We start from the raw sequence: 25,880 nt of genomic DNA, 5'->3' as shown, positions 1-25,880 counted from the left end.
TGTAGAGTGGTAGCAGAGGGAGGAGATAGGCTCTTCTTTTTTTCTTTTTGGGACGTCAGGCAGTGTGGATTTGTATGTCGGAATAAAGTTCAGAAGGAGAGGTGCTTTCCTTTGGTGGACAGGCAAGTCCATGAGCTTTTTCAGATCCTTGCTAAGAACGTAAGATTGGCGAAAGTCTTTTGCTGGCTTGCGAACGTCTGCAAGAAGAAACAGACATAAGAAACATATAAAATATTGAAGACTTGAAAGGAAACAACTAAGTAAATAACACTGGGCTCTTACCCTTGCCCTCTTTAACCGTTCGAGGAAGAGGGTATAGATGGACATCTTCGTCTGAGGCAAATTCCCAAGTTCCAGAGACAATGAAGTAGTCATCTCCAGCCCCCTTGTTGGAGTCTGGAAGGTCGGCTACGATTTTGAATTCAGTGGACCTCGGCTTGAGGTAGTAGACGTAACCTTTTTCCTTCAGGTTAAGGGGGCACATGGTGTAACAATATTGTATGTCGGCTACAGTGATTCTAACGTTTTCTTGTCTGGCTAAGGCGATAATACCAAAAATCACTCGATAAGAGTTTATGGCAAGTTTCATAGGGTTCAACCTATAATAATACAGAATCTCACGAAAAAGAATGTTAAGTGGAAGCCGAAGTCCACACTCAATAAAGGCTACAATAGGGAGAGGCATGGTGTTTTCGGTAGGCATGATGGAGTCATCATCCCCAGCCAGTCTTAGGTGGACATCGGCAAGGTCGGAGAACTCCTGCTTAAAATACTCAAGTTTGGTCAGGGTATCAACCCTATGTCTCCACATACCCATAACGTTGGCCTGAAGACAAAAGGCTAGGTTTTAGAAGGAAGGTGCTCTTAAGGGGCTATCGGGACCTCGGAGAAACCCTAGGTATATACTGGTAAGGATTGTTTCAGTTTTCCCTAAAAATTGAAGGTTCTATGGACAAAACCCAAACCTAAATCTATGAAGGCAAAGATTGAAAGCACAAATTAAAGGCAAAAATCTGGAAAACAAGAAACAAAGAGCGACGTTTCAGAATCAAAGAACAGAGGTATGGTTCTCAGAAATAATAAAAAAAAAATAAAAAATATATATAATAAAAAAATATATATATACAGAAGTAAAAGGTCAAGAACAGTGGCAAGAAAAGTATTGAAACAGTGCAAGTGTTCAAGATATGAGTAAAATCATGGAATAGACGCATCCAGATGAATAGTTCAGCAAATCAAAGGTTTGAACAGCGCAATAATGGCAGTAAGTAAACGAAAGCACATAAAAGAAATTAGGAATAAGAGGAACAGAGGCTTACCAGAACGAATGAAGCCGGAATGGAAGTTGCCGAGGTAAGGCAACGGTTGCAGACAAGACGGGACGACGAAAGCTTCGCTGGAATGGAAGAATGAAGACGGTTGCAGAGCTTGGAGCTAGAGCAATGGCGGGTTTGAGAAAGTTTGGAGAGAGAGAGAGAGCCAGAAAATCGAATACAAAAGTAAAGAAATGAAGATGGAAAGAAACGTTTTATCAAAAACTTGAAACGGCGGCAAAACAGGGCATTTATTGCGCCTGGAGGAACGTATGCGTCAGATGGCGCAGACAGGTGAAAGACGGCTTACAAGCGCGTCACAGACACGGGCCAATAAAGATAGAACACGTAAGGGGAACGGTTGAGAAGAAATGCATGACAGCTCATGTGCGTGAGGGAATTTGTTTAAGTTCTTGTTCTCCGAAGAGAAAACGTCGGCCTGAAATAAATGATCTCGGCCAAACAGTTTTTGAGCCAATATGCAGAAAGAAATATCGATATAGGTTCCATCACCTCAGAATGCCGAGGTAATAGAACCTAGGGGGCAGTTGTGGGGATATATTTTCTGAGTACCAACACGTGGCATGGTGACGCCAACAAGTCAGCCGACGTGCCACGTGTCGTGGTAGTTATGCCGAGGTTATTTTGGATAGGCCGAGGTTGACTCCGAAGATATCGGAATCCGAGATAAGCGGATAAGGGACAAGAGTCCTAGAGAAAAGAGAAGACTTTTGCTAAGATAAGGATAAAACTCTTAGGAAGTTTATCTTTATCTCTCGAGGAATCCAAAGTGAGCACTAAATTGGAGTCCATAGAAGTCAGGCTTCTAGTAGGACTTGGATTGAGTAAACTATAAAAGAGAGGCACCCCCGTGGGTCTAAGGTATGCAGTTTTATATTCAAGCTTGTGAGTTTAGCACTTGATTATCTTTGAGAGATATGCTGACTTGATCGTCGGAGTGCCCCGGGTGGAAGAGCCACCGCCGGAGCCTTTTCTTTTTGTTACAGGTCTGTTGAAGCCATCTATTCTGCCGGTACTCTCCAGCTGATTACTAGGCGGGCAGTGTGGTCAGAAAATTACCCACACACAAAATATAACAGTGATATTTCAATAATTAAATGTTATTTTAATAAACATTCAATTTTAAAATAATAAAGTTTAATGCAATCAAATCGATGAATGTATAAATTTATTTATTTATATATCTTTTCTCACATGTTAAAGTTGATTCAATAGTTTGATCACACATCAAAATGTTCCACAGAAAAGCTGTTGCGTGTTAAGTCTCTCTTCTGGAAGGAGAGATAGAGAGTAGTGATCTTATGCATGATGCATCCCTACTCCATAACCATTAAAACGATTTACTAAAACTAATAAGCAAATGATTCACAAAATGATTTTTTAATGTGGTCCATTGTTAAAAAATTTAGAGCCTTTTAGTCTTAAAAGAGCTAATTTTTTATTTTTTATTTTTAAAAAAAAAAATAGCAATTTGAAAAAAATAACGAAAAATAAAAAGTTCAAAAAAATAATATGGCATCAATTTTGGATCACCAATTACTGTGTTAAAGGTAATTATTATAAAATAATTAGTCTATCTAGTTTGGAATTTAAATGATTAATTATGCACTAATTAAAAAATTAGAAAAACATTCAAAATATTACCAAAGAGGGTGTAGTCAAGACTGCTGTTTGGCAAGTACTCATAGACCAACATCCTCTCCTCTCCTAGTGAGCAACATCCTAGCAACTGAACGAGATTCTGATGTCGTATGTTTAGTAACACTTTAACTTCATTGTAGAACACTTTGGACACCTTGAATTGAACATGTTGCAAGTTTTTTCACTGCTATTTCTTCACCATCAAGCATTGTTCCCTGAAATTTTAAATTTTATTATTTATATTATAAAACAAGTAAGGTTCTTCATTTTCATTTAGATATACACCGAAACTGTATAGAAAATGACGTGGTGAGTTGAAAAAACAATTACAAAGCTTGTTTTAACTTTGCAAGCTTATAACAATATAATAAGCTACCGTTTGGCAAGTGGGTTGAATATAAGTTAAGACTAAAATAAAAAAGTATAAAAAGATCAAGTTTGACATTTAATGCCGTAAGAACCTCATTAATGGCTGATGTGTGGGTGCAATAACTTTGCAGGATCTTTGTCTGCCCACGTAGTTAGGTTTCTGTTTGGCAAGTGTTTAAATGTTGTTGGCCCGGGCTTAGTATTGATTTATCAGAGTTGTTGGGCTTTAATCACTGGGATATGAATTGGGCCCTGATCCGTGGGTTGGGCCCTCTTAGATGCCCATTAGTATCATTATGTAATGCCATCAATTGTGTTGGTTTAATTTTATGTACTATAGATTCAAATCACAAAAATATTCTCTTCACATAAGAATTAGGTTGTACACATTTGAGACTTCCTAAATCCCGTAACATGGAGAACGTTGTGCACTTTATTTTGGCCTTCCTCCGTTCCTGATTTGATGACTACCTTCTTTCGTGTATAGTGACTGAAGCATTAGAGTTCCAATTGTCTAACAACAGGGAGATTTTTATGTTTTTTGTAGGGTGAATTATGATGATGGTTTCTATACTTTAACTTTTGTGTCATTTTATCTCTATAATTCTAGTTGATCTCAAATTTATGACTTTGTCTCAATTTGATCCAATTGATAATAGCTCTTATCATTCTTTTATGAAAAATACACATATAAGTGGCATGTGTCATATTTTTAAGGGTAAAATTATAAACTTACTCAACTCAGTGAGTTTTTTTTTTCTTTTTTTTTTCCTTTAGCTGAAAATTTTAGTGAGTTACCCTCAACCAATTTAGTGATTATTTTTCATCAAAAATACTAACGGAATTATCAATTGGATCAAATTGACACAAAATATAAAATTAATTGAGTCAATTGAAAATATAAAAATTAAAATGACACAAGGGGTAAAACGTAAAACCACTATTGTAATTTGCCCTTTTTTTCAAAAAAAAAAAAACACTTGACTTCAATTATTGATGGGGTGATACAAGATTGTATCCTTCTTTGTTGGTCAATACTTTTTTAAGTCCATATATTTGTAATGAATTTTTTAGATCTTACAATTCGCTCTCTAGTGTTCTACCAAATTGCAGAGGGTTAGAAGTTACCTAATTTTGTATGGCTCCAGTTTCTCTCCAGTTGCAAGCGAAGAATGGATTGTAGGCTCATTACAAGATGTATATAAAAGATTTGATTTGTTCATTTTTAGGTTTTATGTTTAGATTTTTAATGAAAAAAAATTAAATCATATGGCATCGAATTAATCGTCCGTTTTTTTTTTTTTTTTTAAATGATCTATACGTAGGAGCTTTAAAAATAAATGGACTTATAAGGACCTAATAGCATATGATCCAGTTTTCTCACCCAACTAGAGCGAAGCTAGACGTTTTTGTATGCGTTCTCATAAATGTCACACTATGAACAAAGTAGTTTAGGCTATTTTAGCATTAATCGTTATATATAGGCTCCGTTTGGCAAGAGCTAAACTGGGCTTTTTTGACTATTTTAGTCACAAAAGACAAAATAGACTATTTTAGCCACAAAAAATAAAATATCACATCCAACCTATAATCATTACATTCTTCTCTCACAAAAAAAGTCAAAAAAGTCAAAAAGTCAAAAAGCCCTTCCCATACCAAACTTTTTAGCCCAGGCTAAATAGCCAAAAAAGCTAAAAAGCCAAAAAACCAACCCACTTCCCAAATGGAGGCATAGTGTGTCTTTTGGTATCATTTTCATTGTTAATGATTTTGTTTCTAGTGTTTTTGAGAAAGAAAAATTATAAAGTTCCACAAAAAAGAAAAAAAAAAGCATAATTTTTATTTTTTTGATTAAAAATATTTTTTGAAAATTTAAAATGATTTTTATTTCTAGTGTTTTTGAGAAACAAAATTATAAATTTCCACATTAAAAAAAATGCGTCATTTTTTTTTTTTTTTGAGTAAAAATATTTTTTGAAAATTTAAAATCAAGTTGGTGCCTGAGTTCTGCAAATCCTCTTTACTTAAAAGTGTTTCTTAAAAGGGACAATTGCAATGGAAAAGTATAAATTAAAAATCATTGCAAAAAAATAGAAGTATAAGACTTAGTAGCACAATCTAAGCATAAATTGCTTCTATGGATGTCATTTTTATTTTTTTTAATTTGTAATTGTCCCTTCTTAAAAAGGGGTATTTAAAAAAAAAAATTCAATGAAAATAATTTTTCAAATTACCATGAAGTTCTCATTCATTCTATTTGGAGAACAAAAACAAAAAGTCTGGTAACCCAAACTTACCAACCCAGATTTTTTTGAGTTGGTGTTTGTGTGATGAAGATTAAGTTTGTATAGTGTCGTGTCCATATGTAGAATAAATTTGAATTATAAGATAATAATTTCTGAATAATTAAGTATGCTTTTTTAGTATTGTTGACAACATAAAACTATTTAAAAATAATATTAAACAGTCCTTAAGCAAACGGTTGACTCTGGGCCTATGACAACAAATTATTGTTTTGGAGATCGGACTTGGACGTTGCTCCGAAGACTTTTGTGACAAGAGAAAAGAAAAGAAGCTTGATGTGAATCTGTTTCAAGAATATTGATAAGAGTTTCAAACATACTAGTTTGATCTATCAAAAACAGAGTAACATAAAAAAGTAAATTAGTATACAAATAACAAACCAATCATTCCTAACAAATATTCAGCTACATCATCTATCTACCATTGGCTGATGAAATGGTAATTGAATTATTGGAAAAACTCCGGTCTATGGGATTCGTACTATCCTGTTGGTAGGCAAGCCTTCCTTCAGGAGGCATTGTAACTAAATCGTTCGTAAGCATAATCAATGTCAAAGACATTGTTGGCCGATCTAGTACACTCTCTTGACAGCACAGTAATCCAATTTGGATGCATCTCAATACATCGGCTTGAGGGAAAGAACCCATTGTCACATCTACTAGCTCCATTAGTCGGCCTTCTAGTTTTAGCCTCCTTGTCTGCAACAATACAAATTGTTGGAAATGGTAAATTTTTCCTAAGTTAGGTCTATTTTTTAGGTGGGCCCCGAGTGTCAATTTACTCGGGTCAAAGTGGTAACGCGTTCTATGCCGCGTTGTGATTCACGTGGTATATTTGGTTGCTCAAAACCATTACCGAGTGAATGGGAATTTGAAGCCAAAGTGTGCTCCATGGAAATGGAGTTTTGGTGGAAATTCCTTAAGGTTGTAAATTGGCTTGTCCCACATTGATTTGGTGGGAGGTTTTGAAAGGGTTTATAAGGCTTAGGGTGAGATACTTGGGGTGTGCCCCAAGGGGTACCCAAGTGTTTTAGAGGGAGAGGTTATGGGCAAAATGGGCTAGACCCATTGGACCCAAAAATCACCGCGCGCCGCCGTCCGTCCGTCCGTCCGGTTGGGCTTCTAATCTTTTTGGACAAAAAATATTTGAATTTAATTTTATTTTTTATTAAAATAAAATCCATAATTCAAATTAAATTGGTTTGGATTTTTTGTTCATCCAAACAGGGCCCTTTCCGGTTTCAAACAGAAATAAACTGTTTTGGAATTAGTGCACACCCAAACAGGGCCCTTCCCGTTTTACTATCTGTTTGAATTCAAAACCCAACAGGTATGATACTTGTTCAATTCAAAACCAAGAGCTACATACCTGTTTAATTCAAAACCAAGAGCCACCTTCACATCTATAAATAGGACCACCCTCATTTGATGTTTTGCATTCAGAAATTTCGTATTTCACCTCTGTTAATTCTATTCTTCATCTTGCTGCATTTTATTTTCGAAAGAAAGAGTGTAAACACTTAGTGTGTTCGTAAGGCAAACAATTAGTAGTGCTGCTATTGTTTGTGGTAGATCATTTCATCCTGGGAGATAGACGTCCGAATTCTGAAAGCACCGTGGAGAGGACAAATCTGTCTTAAGGACACAGTGTTAAACACTGGACTTGATCAGGAAAATAATTCGAAGAAATTAAATCAAGTAAGTTATTTAATTACTTTCAGTGTTGTTTTATTTGTTTATTTATTCAGATTTTAATTTTGTTTTTGTAACAAAATAAAATCTGTTTTTTATTTATTTTTTTTATTTCGAGTTTGATTTTTGTAATCAAACATATTCTCTCCTTTTCTCTATTTCTTTTATTCTTGTTGTTGTTTTGTACACAACAGAATTAAATCCTTTTAAATACAGTGAAGATTGTCCTACACAAATTAGTACATATATCTGATTGTTGGTTCTAATTACATATATGAAGAAGCACCTACAACGTTGAGGAGCTCTCGTTCTTCCTCTACAAGTTGTAGGTTGAAATTCTTTCTTCCACTTATAATTTCCAACAGTAACACGCCAAAACTGAAGACATCGGTCTTGTTTGATACCACTCCTCGAATTGCATACTCAGGAGGCATATAGCCACTACATGCACACAACACTAAGGCCAAGTTTGGGGACTTTAAAAAAAGTCAAAAAGTTACTCAAAAGTTAAAAAGTTAACACTATTCACCAAAAGTCAACAATTACGGCTGCACAACTCCCAATTCAAATTTTTCCCTACAAATCAATTTTTACAATTTTTTATTACACATTTTTCAATAAAAAGTCAAAAAGTTAACCCAAACATCCATATTTTCAACCTCAATTTTTTAGTCCAAAAAGACAAAAAGTACACTTTTTTAGTCTTCCCAAACTTGGCCTAAGTAAATAAATGTTGATCCTACCTAATTCGACGAAGCATATGAATGACTATCTAAGTTTCAAATAACTGAGCTTTCTCTGTAATCATTGGTACAGAATTGAATATGAAAAACTACATTTACATTTTTTGTAGTCGAGCTAAAAAAGTTTATTTTTGTTAATTTTCATATCAAGAGACACTTACAATGTCCCCACAATCCGGCGAGTTTTGAGACGGCTTTGGTCATCATTAAACAGCCTTGCTAACCCAAAATCTGATATTTTTGGATTCATTTGCTCATCAAGCAAGATATTGCTTGCTTTGATATCTCTATGTATGATTCGAAGTTGAGAATCTTCGTGCAGATATAGAAGCCCACGTGCCACACCCGTTATAATGTTGAAACGCTTTGCCCAATGAAGCAACGCGCTTTTACTCTTATCTATATAAGCACACGGATCATAACATAGAGATGAACTGTCAACATTTTATTCTTTATGTTTTACTGATTGGAAATTAATTTTAGTGGAAAACAATCAATTAATTTTACCAAAGAGGAAGTAGTCGAGGCTCTTGTTAGGCAAATACTCGTAAACCAACATCAACTCTTTCGCTTGAACGCAACAGCCGAGCAGCCACACTAGATTTCTGTGTTGTATTTTCTGCAGTAATTTGACTTCATTCAAAAACTCTTTCATTCCTTGCGTTGAACCCGCTGTGAGCTTCTTCACCGCTATTTCTTCACCAGAATGTACTCGTCCCTAAGACAAAAAATATATATATTTAAAATAAAAAAATCGAACACAATGAAATTGACATATTTCACATTAAAATAAAATTTAATTACACAAATTTAAGGTAACTAGAAAAAAGTTAACCTTACCCTGTACACAGAGCCGAACCCTCCGCCGCCAAGCCGATTTGTAGAGGAGAAATTATCAGTTGCAGCCACCAACACATCTAAATCATACAAGAAGAATCTGAACCTGTTATCCTCCTTGTAAATCAAAGTATAAATTATGCAGCGGATAAAATGTTTAGATCATACCTTTTTGATGATAGAACCTCGTGGATAAATCACGTGCTTCCAGAGTCTGATAAACTAACCCAGCAGTGAAGTGATATCACAGATTGAATATCACCCACACAAATCACAGTACAAATGACTTGATCGTTGTTTTTGGGAGAGAGTCAGTATATGGGTAGAAAACAGATCATACGTTGTTTTTCTCTTGATCACCCATAACCCATATTTCAGATATATAATATGTTATTATTATATCTGTATCCTGAATGGTTATCCTAAATAGGTTTGAATTCAATTTCAAAAACTATTTGAATAAGGTTCAAATTCAAATTCAAATGGTCATGTCACAAGGGCACCCATTACTAACACTCCTCTTCCATCGTCATCGTCTTCTCCATTTTGTCATCTCTCTTCCTCCTCCATCTAACCCCCAAAACCACCCCAACTACCAGAATAAATGCCACAACCACCGCAACAACCAATATGATACTTCTCTCTTTATTACCATCTCCTCCGCCACCACCAGAAGACATTAAACCACCGTCATGCGCCGGAGCTGATGGCTCAGTCACCGGCGCTGTGGCGGTCCGCACATTCGTGTCAATTTCTGGTGGATTGATCCAATCATCATGAACCGGGTCCATGTCAAACTGTATGTTACAAGTAGGAGTAGCAATCCAACCAGCCCATTTGCCTAAACAACAAGACGGTATTGAATCAGTAGCGCCCAACAAGCACGTGGTGCAATCCTGACCATTCACATCTCGTGTGCAATCCACATAACCGTAGATAGTCCTGTTGCCAATCATATGAGTCATCCCAACCGCAGATCTCTGATCAGATACACCGGCAGTGTATGACAGGTTCTGCATTAACATCCTAACTTTCGGATCATAATCGTTTTGATCAGGGGCATCGCGCAAATCGTATAACATGAAGCCGATAGAGTAGTCTGGTTTGGATATGAAATTAACGGAAGAGTAGCGTACCATGCACAATGTATACCAAACTTGAGCCACTGTTTGACTGGGACATGCCTGGAGGATGCGTGACGTGGCGGCGTTGACGCAAGTTTGGCAGTCCGATGAGGACAAGTTTACGCTGCAAAGGGCGAGGGCGGTGACGGGGTCTGTCATGTTGTTGATGGAATGGTGGCGGCATTGAAGCTGGTGGCGACGGTGGAGTTGCGGAGAGTGGCCAGTGCTCGGGAGAGATTGGTGGAGAAGGTTGAATTGGATGTGTAGGTTGTAGTAATACCGCAGAGAGTACCGCGCGGGTCTTCGTAGGCGAGAATTAAACGGAGAGAACCCAAGAAGAAGAGATAAGGTGGGAGGAGAAATGACATTTTTTTCTTCTTTGGGGGGTGTAATTTGGAACTTGAAATAGAACTTGAAATGAGACATACGTAAAAGTTTATATTATGTTTGGAGAAAAGTTAGGGATTATGTAATTTTTTTTTATGAAAATGATCATGAAAAATTTATGATTTTTAGATTATCTTGATTAATGTATGGTGCTTTATTCTAATTGTAATTCAAGGATTACAAAACTTTCATGATTATTTTCATAAAAGATTTTTCATGATACCTACTATTACTGGAAAAAAAAATGGCTTGGTGATGTGATGACTTGCTTACCTATAATGAAGGAATTGAAATAATGATTGTATTATTTTAATACAGTATATTTTATCAACAATGTTGTGACTCACATTTTACATTTATAAATGTATTTACAATGGTATAGTAAGGATGGTGAGTCCTATTTCATTAAGTGTTTAATCAATCAAAAATTGACTTTATCAGATTATATCTTTATGAGTTAAATTATGAAAGATTTGTGAAAATCTCAAACATTTTTAAAGATTAACATTATTATACCCATTAAACTAAGATCATCTTTATCCTTCACGTATCAAAGTATATCATTATGATGTGAAATTTTACACAAAAATTCCAATATTACAAGATGCAAAATGACATAAAAGTTCAATTTTTTATATTCACTTTTTAGGTTTAATAAATGTGTAAGTGAGATTGTTGATTGATAATTATAAAAAAATAAAAGAGAAAATGATGCATTTGATATTTTAATTGATTGTCAGCCTACTAAGTTTGAAAACTAAATATAATTTTTGAGTTTAAATATCAATTTTTAGGAATCACAATAGCATTAGCATGACATGACAGTGGGGTAATCTTTACTCACTTGTAAAGAAAAATGAAAAAAATAAAATAAACTAGAACACAGCCTGTATCTCTGACGGCCATGACCTCTTCATCGTGGTTTATTAACTTCAAATCTAAACAGACAATATAATTTAGAAATCAGATACTGTGTAAGATTGATGAATTTCAACGCTAGACGTTACCGATTCTGAAGTGGAAAGTGTTGAAAGTTTCGGAGTCAACCCAAACAAATCAAATAGCCAGCACGAATACTTTAAACAACATAGATATATATACACGAATATGAACAGAATAAAGAGAAGGTATCTCTACAAACAAACAATCCGCAATATTTTACGTTTTACTGTCATCCGATTGCGTCTTATAAGGAGACATATGTACATCTCACTATTTTAATAAATAAAAATTCAAATTCAAGTAACACTATTATTTGGCATCGGAGCAAAATATAGGGATCCTTTTGAGTAATAGATCTTTGTTAAAAAGTTAAAAAAGAAACAAAATTAGAAAATTAAAATGTCGTATAAAAAAGGAGGTGAATTCCCTCTACTCTAGATTTGAGGGTGCTATTTAGGCTCGTGCGATCTATCATAAATATTATTTTAATAATTTAAACTGTTCATTTTATCAAGTACTTTATGTATTTCATATAAAAAATTAGTTTCATCTGATAATAATAACATATTTAATTTATCACGTTTGTCACTATAAAAAAATGACAATTGTGTTTTAAAAAATTAAAAAAAAAACTACATTTAGGTGAAGATTTAAAAAAAATATATTTCAGATGAGTTACAAAAAATTATAAATATTAAAAAGTAAAATTATAAATTTTTTCATTATTTTGTAATTAAGTTTTGAAAATCTCTCTGACATAAAATTCCCCCTTTAAAAAATAATCTACTCATTTTTTGTAACAAATGTAATAAATTAAATAAATTGCGATTATCAAATTAAATTAATTTTCTTTGTGGATGATATAGAAGAAATGTCTAACAAAATAAACGGTTTAAATTATTTAAATCAGATTCATAATGATCTCTATAAACCCGGACAATGCCTTCCAATCTGGATTATAGACGGGAGGGAATCCACTTCTACAAAAAAAAAAAAAAAAAAAAAAAAAAATCAAAGATTATTTCTATTTTCTTTATTTTTTTGTACTTTTTTTTTTGGGTAAAAAGTTAAAAAAACTATTTCCAAGCACTTAAATTGTTTTCAGTTTTATATTTTAATCAAAAATCCAAAAAATACTAAAAAAATAAATTCTCAAACCTATTCATAATTTCTCCATAAGTAGTGCAATTTTAGCTCAAAAGTTAGATACATTTTTCAATCTTAATAATGTAATACTCTATTAAAATATCTAAGCTAAATATATCTCTCATGTATTTTTTTAATCATCAATCAATTATCTTTTTGTACATATTATTGGATTTAAAAAATATATTTAAAAGGTGATCAATTTGTATGTCATTCAGAAATGTTTGAGATTTTCATAAATCTTTCACAATTTAACTCATAATCTATATAATAAAGTAAGAATATTTTTAAATTTTTAATATATTTTTGTCTTACTAGGACACACTACAAGAAATAAGGGTTTTGGCGACGTTTTTTTAACGGCGTTTTCTTAAACGTCATTTTTATTAATATTTAACGACGTTTTAAAAACGTCGCATATTTGTTTAATTAAAACGACACCGTTTTATGATCAAAGGCGTTTAAAAACGCCTTCAAATGCGGTATGTCACACGCGCTTATTTTGAATCTGATAATAAAGCCTTTGTAAACCCTTAGGTCTTCAGACCTCTCAATCCTCTCTAACCCTTATCCTCACGTCGCCTCTCTCTCAATCCTCTCTAAACATTGAATCTCACATTCAAATCTCACAGATTCACCAATTTCGAAGCTCTACCTCCACCGCCATCTGCACCGGCGAGGTAGCGAGATTCATCGATTCACCGATTTCATAGATTCACCAATTCAAATCTCACAGATTCACCGATTTCAGATCGATCTGCATCGCCACCGCGATTTCGATTCAGATCGGTCTGCACTGCCACCCCGATTTCGATTCTCTCTCTAGATCTCTCTCAGAGATTCATCTTTGATTTCATCTCAGTGCGATTTTGATTTCTCTTCTCTCTCAATTTCAAAGCTCCACCGCCACCACCATCTATGCAAGCTTCCATGGCTTAGCACCTCATCTTCTTATCTCTTCTACTTTGTATATACATATACATATATGTATATTTATCGATTCTCTCATGTACATACACGTATCTGTATAGACACCGATCGATAATGGAGCAGAGCTTCTTCGATTTGATCTATTTTCTACACTGCCCAGGCCTCGCCGAGACATTCCTTGACGCTTTACTCTCCTCAGTCCCGATTTGGCTCGCTATCATGATCAGCCTTGTTATCGGTTGGTCCTGGCGCCCTAGGTGGACCGATTTGGCTCACTGTTATTCCTCAAGGATTTTTAGTTGTTAATGATATGATATGAATGTTTTTAGCTGATTTACCCGCTAGATAAATTCTAATTCTGAGCAGCCTGATGTTCAGAATTTTATTTGTTGGATAATCATAAAGTTGGCTTTCACCTTATTACATGGAGTCTAAATGTTGTCATTTTTGGATTTGTAGATTGTTGTTCATCGAAGTTTTGCAGTAGTAGATAATCTTGGTGAAGTTTCTGCAAACACACAGGTTATAGATTTCCTATCATATGCAGTGTATTGTGCTTTGTATCTTATTTATATAACTGAAATGATCTTTGGTTGGGTTTCAGATTCAAACAGTGTGCTTCGATAGCCTTGGTCTTATGCTTGCGCCTTGAACATTTTGTTCAGAAACAATCTAAGGTTTTTACTTTTCATCTTCAGATTTTAAATAAGTTCCACAGTGCCACTGTTAATCTTCATCAAATTGATATTCTATGATCGTCCCAGCCTTTTGTGATAGCTAAGTTGACCATATTGTACATCTTACTGCTGCAATTCAACATTGTAGAATTCTTTTCCCCTGTTTACATTATATTGCAATATGTTTAATATTGATTAGTTTGCTAAAAATTTCTATTTTATATAACCTGTGCTCCCCATGAATATGTGATTGAAAGGTATAAAAAATTTATGACTTTTTAACTGATGTGATGTATCCAATTTGCTGATGTGATTATGGCACTTATGCTTTACTTGGCTCCCTAACTAATAATTTTTCATTAATATGAAAGGTTGCAAGCAAGTTTGCCTTTTGTTGTGCCCCCAATCTTCTCAGCAATCGACCTCATTGGAGTTTATCAAGGTTTGAAGCATGTTCATCTGCAGACATTAACTAAGGTTGGTCTTTTATGCTTGTACTAAACTAACAGTCATTCTATTGACATTATTGGGTGTGTATATGAGAACTTCAATGAAGGTGTTGCTCACATATTGAGACTACTTTGTGTTTTTAAAGAATGTAAATTTTGCTCCCTATTTGATGAGTTCCCCTCATGTACTATCTCAAGTTTTTGGCTTTAGTCTCCCATAGGTAAGTTCTACTTTGTGTTTTTATGTTCTGCAGCTCCAATAACAAATAGGAGGAAAACCTTGGAAGAGGTAGAAAGATAGGCCAAAATTTGAGTTTATGATAGGCCAAAATTATTGTTAAGATGATGGGTAGAAATTTGTAGTAGTTATATAAATAGAATCAGACGATGGTTTGAGTTGGGACCAATTTAAAATTCAGTCTGTCTATGGGTTAATTTGGGTATTGACTTAAATTTGATTTTTTCCAAAAAGCGAAACAATTTGCCGTAAAAAATGGCTTATCGGAGACCGTTAAGATATACGGTAGCTATGATTAGTTGCTAGACGATCCACGGATTGATGTTGTGTACCTGCCTTTGCCAACTAGCCTTCATGTGCAGTGGGCAGTCTTGGCTGCTCAGAAGAGGAAGCATTTGCTGATGGAGAAACCGACGGCTCTTGATGTGGAGGAGCTTGATCAGATATTGGATGCCTGTGAATCCAACGGTTTGCAGTTCATGGATGGGACTATGTGGTATCATCACCCAAGAACTGCTAAAATGAAGGAATTGGCATCTGATCCTCTGCTTTTTGGACAACTCAAATGGGTAATTTTTGTTGTTTATTTTATTTATTATTTGCAGTGTATTGCAAAACAATCAATCACTGATTCACTAATCATATTCAAGATTTGAGAGTATTGTCCACCTGAATGCTACCCTTTTGTGAAAATAGCTTGCCTATCTTGAATAATGCCACTGGTCTTTGACCTGTTTAGTTTTTTTGGTTTTTAATAATTTCAAAATTAAATAACTATGGATAACTTTTTTTCTCAAATTACATTAAAGCATGTTCGGAAATCATATATTTTTTTATTACTAATATTTTTTTACTTGAATATACATTTGAAGAAAAAAAAATGTAGTTTAGATGATGTTGTGTCAGGCTGATTAGCAATCGCATTTTAATGTAATTTAAGAAAAAAGTTTATCCATACCCCAGTTATTTAAATAAATAAATAAATAAATAGAAGGTCATTTAGGTTGGCTCTATCAATTCCATGATTACTATTCTTATTGATTTGAGAGCATTATATCAACATGTTGAGTTCGGGCTCTGGTAGTACTAAATAATTATTTATTGCGTACAAACTTTATTCATGATTTGCCCATTATTATAAAGGCCAGCTCCAAATTCATTTCCTTTATAATCAATTATGAGAAAGACCGACAGATATTCAAGGGGTTGACTTGGTGATCTGAGCCTCTACATCTAGTGCATCTCACTAGGAGCTTAGGACTTTGATTCTACCCACATACATATGTTTTTTTTTGTTCTATTAGTTTGAGTGTTTTTTTCCCAATTCTGGGAATTACTAACAGATAATAACTTAAAACTGTACCAACTAGTCTGCTTAATGAGAATTAAAAGGCATATTGATCACTTCATTGTAATTGAATAGTATCCACGTGTTAAAGAGTAAGAAGTGCATTAGAAATTGTTGGGGGTTTATTCAGCAAAATGGCAGCCATCTTACAAAATGGTTATTGTTACTATTGTTGTAAGATACTAAGATGCATGTTTCTCAAAAAATTTCCAAGAATGTGTTTACACCTATTTTTGCTGAATATCAAATGATTTTAACTTGAACAGAATGTTATCTAGATTAGTGATTCATCACACCATTGGTTGTAGAATTGGTCTGTATAAGAATTGCCAATTCATGTTCCACAGTGTTCTTTTCCCTAAATTTCACAGATATAACATGTGTGAATTTATGATCAATGATTTGTTAACAAACACTTCTCCCCACAACAATTCCTTCTCACTTAAGGTTTATTAGGTTTCTCCGTAATTCTTCACAGACCAGAGTAATTTTTAGAAGTTTTATCAGCAAGTTCTAAGTTAACAATCAGTAATCACATTTTGATGGATCCTTTTGATATGCTACCTGTTGGCTCGTAGAGACCTACCATCCACTACACGGCTGCTCTATGTACAAAGCTAGAGAAGTCAGTAGTCTTTATTACCTATTAGTTACTCATTAGTGAACTTTCTTCCGAATTTTTATCACGTCCTTGCTCCTTATTGTTTTTATCTAACAATTAATTCATCCATATTAAACTGTGATAGAGGACATCACTTATATGTGTTCCTTGAAAATTCAGAATTCGGGTCATTATCTTCTAGCTAATGCTTTCATAGTTTAACCATGTTCTGCCAGTTAGTTAATTGATTTTGATAGGGACATGTGGGGCTACGTATCTTTAGGTTACTTCAAGCAGGTGAACTTTCTGATATATTTGTGAATATGTTGCTACTGGTTTTCCTCTGCTAGAACTTATGTTTTTTCAAGTTCAAATGTCAACCAGATAACTAAGGCTGGTGAGATTGGGTCCTCGACTATGCCTCATAAAGTAAATCCCATTGATTTTGAACATAGTGAGGGCAATCTTGGGAAGGCTAATGGAGGTCTATCCCATTTAAGCATAAAATTACCTATTTCTCGTTGGCAGGTAGACCTCTCTCTCTCTCTCTCTCTCTGACTTCTTTGCAAAGATATATGAAAGCTCCATTTTGAGTAAACATTGATTGGTAGTTTTTAGGCACCGAAAGTGCAGAATGTAAGATTATATGTCGCTGGGCAATTATGATTTCCTTACCATATTTGCAGATCCAAGTCTGTATAAGCCAAGCCCAGTAAAAGGAAGGATTTTGCTAATTGTTAATAGTTTTGGTCATCTTATTTTAGTGGTGATAGAGTGAGACATGCTAGAAAGCATGCTAGTAAGTAAGTTTAGCTTTTATTTTAATAAATAAGATTTCCAGTTTAGAATTTATCTGTACTGTCTTCTATATCGGAAACCTGTTACGTAACCATCTAAAATTGTCTTCCTGAACCAATATATTGTGAACATTCATGTTGTTTTATATGTGGGTGTGTATATATAATAATTATTTGACTTTAGATTTTGAATGTTTCATATAAGATAATAAACAAATATATGATACTATACTAATAAAATAATGGTCAATTTTGCAAATTTTAACAATTCTGCATAAAAGAAAAGAGTAAAAATAAATAGTAGATGTGGTGCAATTATATTGTGAAGAAAACGTGATCTTCCTATTCCTTTTTCTTTTTCAGATCTGTATTTGACCGTGCTTTTGCTTGTCATATGCTGTCCGGTGGGCCAAAAAACAGGGGTTCATTCATTTCTTCCCATAATCAGTTCAATGCTTTGAAATGTATTACTTACATTGGTTGGTCCCACACTCAAGAAAATATCACTAAGCAATACTGATTTAAAAAAACCTAATCCATCCATCTTAACATAGTCTAGTGTCATTTTTCAAAATTTTTGTTTCATTATTTGTGTTTTTAAAACAAAAGCAATGAAAAGTTTATAAACACCATAGTTTTCTACTAGAGTTTTTATAGGTACATGGCATGCTATATATGGACCATTGCTGCTTAGAATATTAGGTTGATAAAGTTGGTTATCGGTGTTTCACATTTCACAATGTTAAGTATATAGTTTATGTCAAAGTCAAACTGTTTTCGGAAATTTTTTCTAGAAGCACACAGTATAATTTTTCAAAAATACTTTAATTGTTTTCCCTTGGCCGCTTTCCCTCGGTTACTTTATAGATTAGAAGTCGGTACGAGTCAGCATAAAAACAAAAGAAAATTAGGATTCTTACTTAAAGAGCCAGATCATGATTTTTAAGGGGTTTTTTTTTTTTTTTTTTTCCTTCTTTTTCTTTAGGAAACAAATTTATCATCCACCACATATCAAGATAAATTATTTTATGATATCAACATTTTGTCAGGGGATCATTATTGGTCAATGATCATTATTGGTCAATGCAACTTCTGAACTAGTTTAGATTTGGGTTTCACCTAATTAATTTGTTCTTGCTCACTTCATTAAGGAAGTTTCAAACACTTGCATTTATAATCAAAGTTTCAGTTGAAATTACGTTTTAGTATTAATTTGTGTGATTGAATCAAGTTTCACAAAACCATTGGATCACTCTTTTTTGGTTCTTTGATTAGGAGAGAGAAGATTCGCTTGAAGAGGCTTTATCTGATATGTCGCATTAGGTGTCTGGTTTTGAAGGTTTGTCCTGTAAAGTTCTGTTCTGAGATGAATAGGTTCTTAACATTCATACATGTTTTTTTTTGTCTTGCTTGTTATAATGTGCTTAACAGAGGAAACATCTGCAACTGGTCACGAGGGCCTGGATCAGTCATCTGAGGGGTGGCTAGCTGATTGCTTCAATAATGATGAGATGCATTGCAGCCCTGATGATCTGTATATATCTCTCAACTTTTCAATTCAGTCTTCTTCATCTTCTCCCTTATTTTATTAAAAAAAAAAAATATGTTTCTTTTTTGTTTATTATGTATATAAATTATGATTCAACCACTATAATATGTGGAACACAGAAATCTGTCTGGGCCATCCGATGTTCAAATTGATATTTCAGGTAAATGAAGTAGTATTTTCCATTCAATGTGTTGATTATTTTTTAATTTATATTTTCCTTGCACTTTTATTATTAATAATTCTAGATTATGTTTAAATAAGTCCTCAATTTATTATTTTTTTTATTCTGCTTTCAGTGCAAGTCTTTTTTGGTATTTTTTATGTAGTCCTCTTTGCAATTTAAAATCACTGTTAAATTGTGAATTTCTTCAGAATGCAGTTGGTTCTCATTTATACCCTCAGAATCCAGTCCTCCGCCTTGGAAGTCAGCTCAACTTCAGTGTAGAAGGTTGGTGTATGATAAAATTTTACATTAATTTTTAGTTGGTCACAACTAAAACTCACAAATCCATTTCGGAAATCTAGATCTAAAAGACAACATTGAATTAATGTTTAAAAAGCCATACTAATTGTATATGTCAGGTAGAAATCTTAGTCTGAAATTGATGAATAATTCAAATGCTATTTTTTTTTGTCTGAAATCTATACTAAACCATTCGAACAGCTTAGCTCAGCTAACTCTAATCCTTAAGTTGGATATGCCCAGTAGTCGCAGGAATGCCATCAAGGATTTATCCGTTGGGTTAAGCTTGAAAGCTCAAACATTGAGTGTTTATATTTAAGAGCTCTTCCTTCCATGCTATTGGAGAATATAGAGAAGCGGTATTAGGGATTCTTTTTCTTGATTTTCCCATTTAAACTACTGGGCATCATGCTCAATTCTTCTTTGCTTTGGTTTACTAAATTTCATTTTATGATAAAGGTGAAGGATTATGATGCAGAAAATTACAAATTATATGAAGAAGTTGGAGAAGGTGTCAGCGCCACTGTTCACCGGGCTCTCTGCATTCCTTTGTGTTGACTGGGATTTGGGAATGTATCCTGCTCAAAATTGTCTTTGTTGTACATGAACCTATTATGATTAATTGAATACGAATCCCTATTCTGCAGTGTAATGATGTGTAATATGCTTGACTATTCCATTGCATCTGCATGTGCAAGCAAATGACTTAACCTATTTTTTCTTTTTATTTTTTGATTGTGTTTGTTGTTTGATTTTGGTTCAGACACAATCATGTAATGTTTATTTAGTCAATATATTGAAGTAGCTGTAAAATTTTATTCATATTATTGTTATTTTTCAGCTTTATTACAGATATGTTTTTTAGTTAAATATAACAGATTCAGAATAATTTTTTTATTAAAAAAAGAGCTATAACGGCGTTTTTTCAAAACGCCACTACAGTGCCAACGGACATTTTTTTTAAAATAAAAAAATCTATCACGGCGTTTTAAAAACGTCACTAAATATTGGATGACGTCATTTTATCATTATTTATCGCATTTAGCGGCCCTATACTAATTTTACGACGTTTTTAAAGCGTCATAAACTTATAGCGACGGCCGCGTCCTCGACGTTTGGTGATAAGCGTCACTAAAGGAATTAGCGGCGTTTTTCATACATATAGCGGCGTTTAAAAGTCATTTTTCCAGCAGTGACATTTGAGTTTACCAGCTTTACTATGGAGATTTCTCCAAAACGTTTTATCCAATCCTACCCCACCTATGTAATATGACTTTGACATTTGTCCATAATGATATAATACAACAAATGTCAGCTTTTTATTGATTAAGGGACAATTTAGAAACTCGGTGAAAAGTCAATTTTTTGATTTTTTAAATTTTTTTATGCAAAAAAGTCAATTTTTTTAGTTAAAAAAATCACTAAAAAATCAAAAAAATAAAAAAGTCAATTTTTTATTAACTTTCCAAAACACCACTAAATACTCAATAATATGAGATCTATTATTTTTATCACATTATTGTAAATACATTTATAGATCACTACAAGAAAAGTGGGTTTATGAGACGGAATTATTTGCGACGGCACACTTGCCGTCTCAAAAAGTCACTTTTTGCGACGGCAGAAAATGCCGTCTCAAAAAAGTAGAGTATTTGCGACGGCAGAAAATACCGTCGCAAATACTGTCATTTTTGAGACGGCAAATTGTGCCGTCGCAAATACTCTGTTTTTTTGAGACAGCATTTTCTACCGTCACAAAAAAGTGACTTTTGTGTTTTTTTTTTTTTAGTAAATATTTTTAAAATTTTAAATATTTTTTTAAGATGCACCTTACTTAGATGTATCTAAAAAAAAAATTATGATTTTTTTTAAAAATTAATAAATACATAAAAATACAAAAAAAAATGTATTGAATTATTGTATTTTTGGTATTTAGTGAATTTTAAAAAGATTTTTTTACAATTTTTTAATTTTTAGGTGTATTTATGTTAGGTGTATCTAAAAATTACAAAAAATACTTTAAATATTAAAAAAATTCAGTAAAAACAATATAACACGGAAACAAGAAAGTATAATTTTCTCAAAAGAGTTTTTGGAAAATTCTAACCTAGCATAGTGATTGTGATTTTTAGACAGCTTCATATATATACAGTTACAAAATGATTTGAATAAATTCAACGGTATTTTTCTATCGCAAAAAAAAATTAAAAAAACAATGTCGACTTACTCTTTTGATATAACATTTCTCTTTTTATTCATTTTTTCATCTTCCTGTCTCTCTGTCTCTATCTCTCTCTCTCTTCTCTTTATCTCTTTCACTCATCACTCTTCTTTCTTGTCTGTTTGTTTCTCTCTCTCATTTTCTCTCTGTGTCTCTCACCTATCTCTCTTCTCTCTATCTCTCGCATCTGTTTTCTCTCTCTATCTCTCTCGCTCATCTCTCTTCTCTCTATCTTTCTCATTTCTTTTCTCTCTCTCTCTCTCTTATCTTTCTATCTCTCTCGCTTATTTCTCTTCTCTCTCTGTCTCTCTCTTTTTCTGTGTCTCTCTCTTGCTCATCTTTTTTCGCTCTATTTCTCTCTTTTTTTTATCTATCTCTCGCTCATCTCTTGTTTCTCTCTTTTTTTCTATCTCTTCCTCTCTCCATCTCTCTCTATCTCTTTTTCTGTCTATCTCTCTCTTTCACTGTCTCTCTCTCACTCATCACTCTTCTCTTTCTCTCTATCTTTGTCTACTTGTCTATTTGTCTATCTCTCCCTCACTATGTTCGCCTTACTCACTTTCTTACTCTCATCTTCTCTATTTATCGAGCTCCTTCTCGATTTATCGATCCACTACAAACAATGTCGTCTTACTCTTTTGAACATTTCTCTTTTCACCCATTTTTTCATCTTCCTATCTCTCTGTCTCTCTTCTCTTTCTCTCTCTTACTCATCACTCTTCTCTGTTTGTCTCTCTCTCCCTTTCTCTATGTGTCTCTGTCTCTCTTCTCTCTTTCTCTCATCACTCTTCTCTTTCTGTTAATCTCTCTCTTTCTCTCTGTCTCTGTCTCTCTTCTCTTTCTCACTCTGACTCATCACTCTTCTCTATCTGTTTGTCTATCTCTCTCTTTTTCTCTATGTCTCTCGTCCATCTCTCTTCTCTCTATCTCTTTCATATATCTTCTCTCTCTGTCTCTCTTCTCTCTCTCTTATTTTTTTCTCTCTCATTCTCTCGCTCATCTCTTTCTGTCTGTCTCTCTCTCTTATTTATCTATTTTCGCTCTTTTTTTTCTCTCTGTCTCTGTCTCTCTCTCTTTGTCTATATATTTTCACCCATTTTTTCATCTTCTTCTCTCTCTTTTCTTTCTCTCTCTTATTTATCACTCTTCTCTCTCTGTCTGTCTATTTGACTCTCTCTCTCTCTCTGTGTCTCTCATTCATTTATCTCTTCTCTCATCTATCTTCTCTCTTTGTCTCTTTCGCTCATCTCTCTTCTCTCTATCTCTCTCACCCATTACTACTGCCATCGTCACCACTTCACTACCACTACTACCACTATTGTGTAAATATTGATCCACTGTTTCTCTCTTTCTCTCTATGTGTCTGTCTGTCTGTTTGCCTCTCTTCTCCATTGTGTTCACCTTACTCACTCTCTCCCTCATCTCTTCTTTATTTACTGAGTTATCTACTACAAGAAAATGCACTTTTAGCGACCACTTTGTCTCTCTCTCACTCATCACTTTGTCTCTGTCTGTCTGTCTCTCTCTTTCTCTCTCTCTCTCTCTCTCTCTCTCTCTCTTCTCTATTTGTCTCTCACTCATCTCTCTTTCACCACCTATCTTCTCTACCACATTCACCACTACTACAAATGTCATTCCATTACTACCACTGTTGTCACTCCACCTCTATAACTATCATTACTACCATCATCGCTACCACTCTACTACCACCACTACTACTACCATTACCTCTCCTCTACCACTGCTATTCTATCTCCTCTACTACTACCACAACTTCACTACTTATCTTCTTCACCATCACTACCACCACCATTATCACCTCTTATCCACCACTTTCACTACTACTGCCACTTCCTATCTTCTACCACAAATATTAGTTCTTGATTTTTAGTAACAAAAAAAAAAAAAAAATGGGTCACAAAAAAATATTTTTCATTGACCACAAAAAATTAACTTTATTTTAATGAAAAATATTATTCCTACTTTTACCAAATAAAAAAATAATAATAATTTTTTATTCATTAAAATAAATATAAAACAAAAAAAAATTTAACTTTACCAAATGAAAAAAAAAATTCATCAACTATAAAAATTATTTTAATAATTTTTTATTTTAATAAAAAATTCATTAACTATAACATTTGTGGGTGTGCGTAGGGTTTTGTTTGAGAACACACACACAACACAAACACAACAGAGCCGTCTCCTCTCCTCTTGTTCGCTCTCTCTCTCTCTCCATCTAGGGTTTCGCTTTCCTCTCTCTCTCTCTTTCACACAACGACGGCGCCGATCATCCGTCACCGCCGATCCTCCCTCACCCCCGAACCTCCCTCACCGTCGCTCGTATCTCACTGTCGATCCTCCTCCCTTACCGCTGCTGCTGCCTCCCTCTCTCTCTCTCTCACAAACGACGTTGACGGTTGCTCGCCCCTCACCGCCATTCCTCCCTCGCCGGCGATCTTCCCTCACCGCCGATTTCAAAGGGTATCTCTCTCTCTCTCTCTCTCTCTGTGTGTCGGGATTTCGGATATAGGGGGTTTTCATACACACACACACACACACATATATATATATATATATACATTTGTGAGTGTATATAGGGGGTTTTTGATCTGTTACATATATATATATATATATGATCTGGTTTTTTTCTTGATCTGGTTTTTTTTCTTGATCTGTTTTTCCCATACAGATCTGCCTAGTACTGCTACTCATACCAGCAGTACTAGTATCGATAGAGAAAAAAAAAAGTTTGAAACATTTTTGCTACACAAATAGAGAAAAAAGTTTTTTGCTACACAAATAGTATCGATAGAGAAAAAGACGACAAAGAAGAAGGGGAAAAAAAAGAATTTGAAACATTTTTTTATAAATAACTTTTTGATCATGTATTATGTGAGTTAGTTCTGATCTTTTTGTATATGTTGTTGTATGTTGCATTTCCAGCTCACTCATATGTGATTGATGAACCGTAACGTGCTTAAAATATGAAACCGGCTACATGATAACAAATTGAAAGAGTGTTTCTCCTAATTAGTCAGGACTGAACTTCGTTTGAAAGTTCTTGTTTTTGAATTTGAGTTGAAGATGCTTTTATTGGAAGAATGTGGTTTATTTTAGTTTTGTGCTAGTGTATGGGCAGCATTGGAGTGGTTTTTCTTAGTGATTTACTGGTTTTTCTAAGTGGTTTTTTTAGGTGGTTTTTCTAAGTGGTTTTTCTAGGTGGTTTTGCTATGCTAGTTATTTACTGGTATGCCACTCTGCTCTTCAAAAGGAAATTATTGACACATTATACTAACCTATTTCTCTGCTTTTAATGAATTTTTGAACAATGTTTCAAAATGAAAATGAAATCTATTTGCTGATTTATTAGGTGATTCATCTTGTTTTTGCTAATTTAAAGTTATACAGATAGATAGAGACATGATTTCGGTGATTGATCTTGTTTTTGCTAATTTTTTGGCTTATGTCTGGTGTTTTACCAAATTCTATGAATGAATATTAATCAAAAATTGATGAATGAATATTCTTAAATAACCATGACAGTTAGTGAACTCCAGTTCAAATTTCCTCTCAAAATCTTCCCCAAAACACATTAGCACAGTCTCCATAATTCTTTATGATAGCTTTGGGGGCTTTATTACTTTGAGAGAGGTCAATAGTCTGCTTTTTTATAAAACTTGTCTATATATGTGGTGTGGGACTGAAAACAGCTTTGGGGGCTTTATGACTTTAAGAGAGGTTAATGGTCTGCTTTTTACACCACCTTTTGTCTAGCAGAAAGCCAAGTATAGCATAGAAGGCAAAAGTAATAATGGGATTTGTAATTGAGTTGGTTTAGTTGACATACAATTGTTGATACATTGTCATTTTGTTTCTTATTGCTGAAAAAAAAGTACCATGTCTAAGAGGCGTGCTAGAGCAAAGATGGTTGACTTTACGTTAGTTGGTTGGAGAAATCTCTTAGAGATGTGTATTTAATTAATTGACACTTTTAATTCATCTTCTTCTGTAAATTGACCTTGAGAATCTTCAGTCTTGTAATCCATACCAGAGAAGCTGGGTGGAACTAGACTAATTTTAGGAGTT

The 25,880-nt window shown here is 34.0% G+C and overlaps 2 protein-coding genes and 1 long non-coding RNA gene across 10 annotated transcripts; 2 read left to right on the top strand and 1 right to left on the bottom strand.

The window, feature by feature from the left end:
• Positions 1-5,920: 5,920 nt before the first annotated feature.
• On the bottom strand, positions 5,921-9,041 carry LOC114322383 (cysteine-rich receptor-like protein kinase 10). Its single transcript, XM_028269674.2, has 5 exons — positions 8,923-9,041; positions 8,590-8,800; positions 8,244-8,481; positions 7,630-7,780; positions 5,921-6,346 (listed from the first exon to the last, which is right to left on the bottom strand). Exons 2-5 carry the CDS (start codon positions 8,735-8,737, stop codon positions 6,062-6,064), a joined length of 822 nt encoding a protein of 273 aa, XP_028125475.2. The 5' UTR covers positions 8,738-8,800; positions 8,923-9,041; the 3' UTR covers positions 5,921-6,061.
• Positions 9,042-13,901: 4,860 nt separating this feature from the next.
• LOC114322404 (uncharacterized) lies at positions 13,902-17,361 on the top strand. 2 transcript variants are annotated; one of them, XR_014345586.1, is made up of 6 exons: positions 13,902-13,970; positions 14,053-14,125; positions 14,497-14,602; positions 15,047-15,381; positions 17,019-17,058; positions 17,146-17,361. It is a non-coding gene; the product is annotated as an uncharacterized LOC114322404 (long non-coding RNA). The 2 variants fall into 2 exon arrangements; XR_014345585.1 differs by having other exon boundaries at positions 14,497-15,381.
• A 1,189-nt stretch (positions 17,362-18,550) lies between these two features.
• On the top strand, positions 18,551-20,392 carry LOC145803896 (protein XRI1-like). Of its 7 annotated transcripts, none has more exons than XR_014345584.1 (5): positions 18,551-18,897; positions 18,990-19,092; positions 19,227-19,267; positions 19,480-19,555; positions 20,030-20,392. XR_014345584.1 is itself a non-coding variant. In XM_082897291.1 (5 exons), exons 1-4 carry the CDS (start codon positions 18,950-18,952, stop codon positions 19,887-19,889), a joined length of 333 nt encoding a protein of 110 aa, XP_082753417.1. In that variant the 5' UTR covers positions 18,551-18,949; the 3' UTR covers positions 19,890-19,929; positions 20,030-20,392. The 7 variants fall into 7 exon arrangements, 4 of the variants coding, with proteins under 4 accessions (XP_082753417.1, XP_082753419.1, XP_082753422.1 ...); XR_014345583.1 differs by having other exon boundaries at positions 19,817-20,392; XM_082897291.1 differs by adding an exon at positions 19,817-19,929 and having other exon boundaries at positions 18,551-19,092.
• Positions 20,393-25,880: the final 5,488 nt, after the last annotated feature.

Source organism: Camellia sinensis, chromosome 1, assembly GCF_055761805.1.
Source record: "Camellia sinensis isolate YWXY chromosome 1, ASM5576180v1, whole genome shotgun sequence".
Taxonomy (NCBI): Eukaryota; Viridiplantae; Streptophyta; class Magnoliopsida; order Ericales; family Theaceae; genus Camellia; species Camellia sinensis.
Note: the sequence above shows the minus strand (reverse complement) of the source record. Positions and strands in the feature narration are given on the sequence as shown.